Source organism: Buceros rhinoceros, unplaced genomic scaffold, assembly GCF_000710305.1.
Source record: "Buceros rhinoceros silvestris isolate BGI_N320 unplaced genomic scaffold, ASM71030v1 scaffold2907, whole genome shotgun sequence".
Classification (NCBI taxonomy): Eukaryota; Metazoa; Chordata; class Aves; order Bucerotiformes; family Bucerotidae; genus Buceros; species Buceros rhinoceros.
This window is the reverse complement of record NW_010422573.1, coordinates 2,030-2,441: the sequence shown is the minus strand read 5'-3', so window position 1 is coordinate 2,441 and position 412 is coordinate 2,030. Positions and strand designations below refer to the sequence as shown.

General features: G+C 62.6%; 1 protein-coding gene across 1 annotated transcript in view; it reads right to left on the bottom strand.

Moving 5' to 3' along the window:
• The window catches only part of GRHPR (glyoxylate reductase/hydroxypyruvate reductase), a gene marked incomplete at its 5' end in the record, with an annotated part of 7,929 nt that overhangs the window by 5,503 nt on the left and 2,014 nt on the right, over positions 1–412 (bottom strand). The window contains one exon of the mRNA XM_010140072.1: positions 36–182. Coding sequence (XP_010138374.1) covers positions 36–182 — 147 coding nt within the window. The remainder of the gene's footprint in view (positions 1–35; positions 183–412) is intronic.

Sequence of the window (412 nt, the reverse complement as noted above, 5' to 3'; positions counted from 1 at the left end):
CCAACCACCACTCCTGCCCCTCACGCCTTTCTTACCAAACTCGGCTTCAAACTCTGCATCACTCTCTGGTCTCGGGCGACTGCCAGTGTACAAAAACTTCTTGACCCCAAATGGCTTCAGGCGGCGGGCAACTGCCTGTCCTAGGAGTGAGAGAGAAGATGGTCCAGCCGCCATGCCAGCACCTGCATGAGTTGTGCCACAGCGAGACCAGTGCTGGGCTGCGGGGGTCTGTCAGGACTCTCCAGGTGGTCCATCCTTCGGCAAGTCCACACTTGGTGTGGCCAACAGCACGGCAGCCAGCTGAGCACATCGCTCACTGAAGGGCTGCTGTGGCGAGACCGCTCCTGCCAGGCTGCTTCCAAGCCTGGAGTGTGGCAGGGGGGGGGGGGGGGTCTCCTCCCCCCCGCAGCGC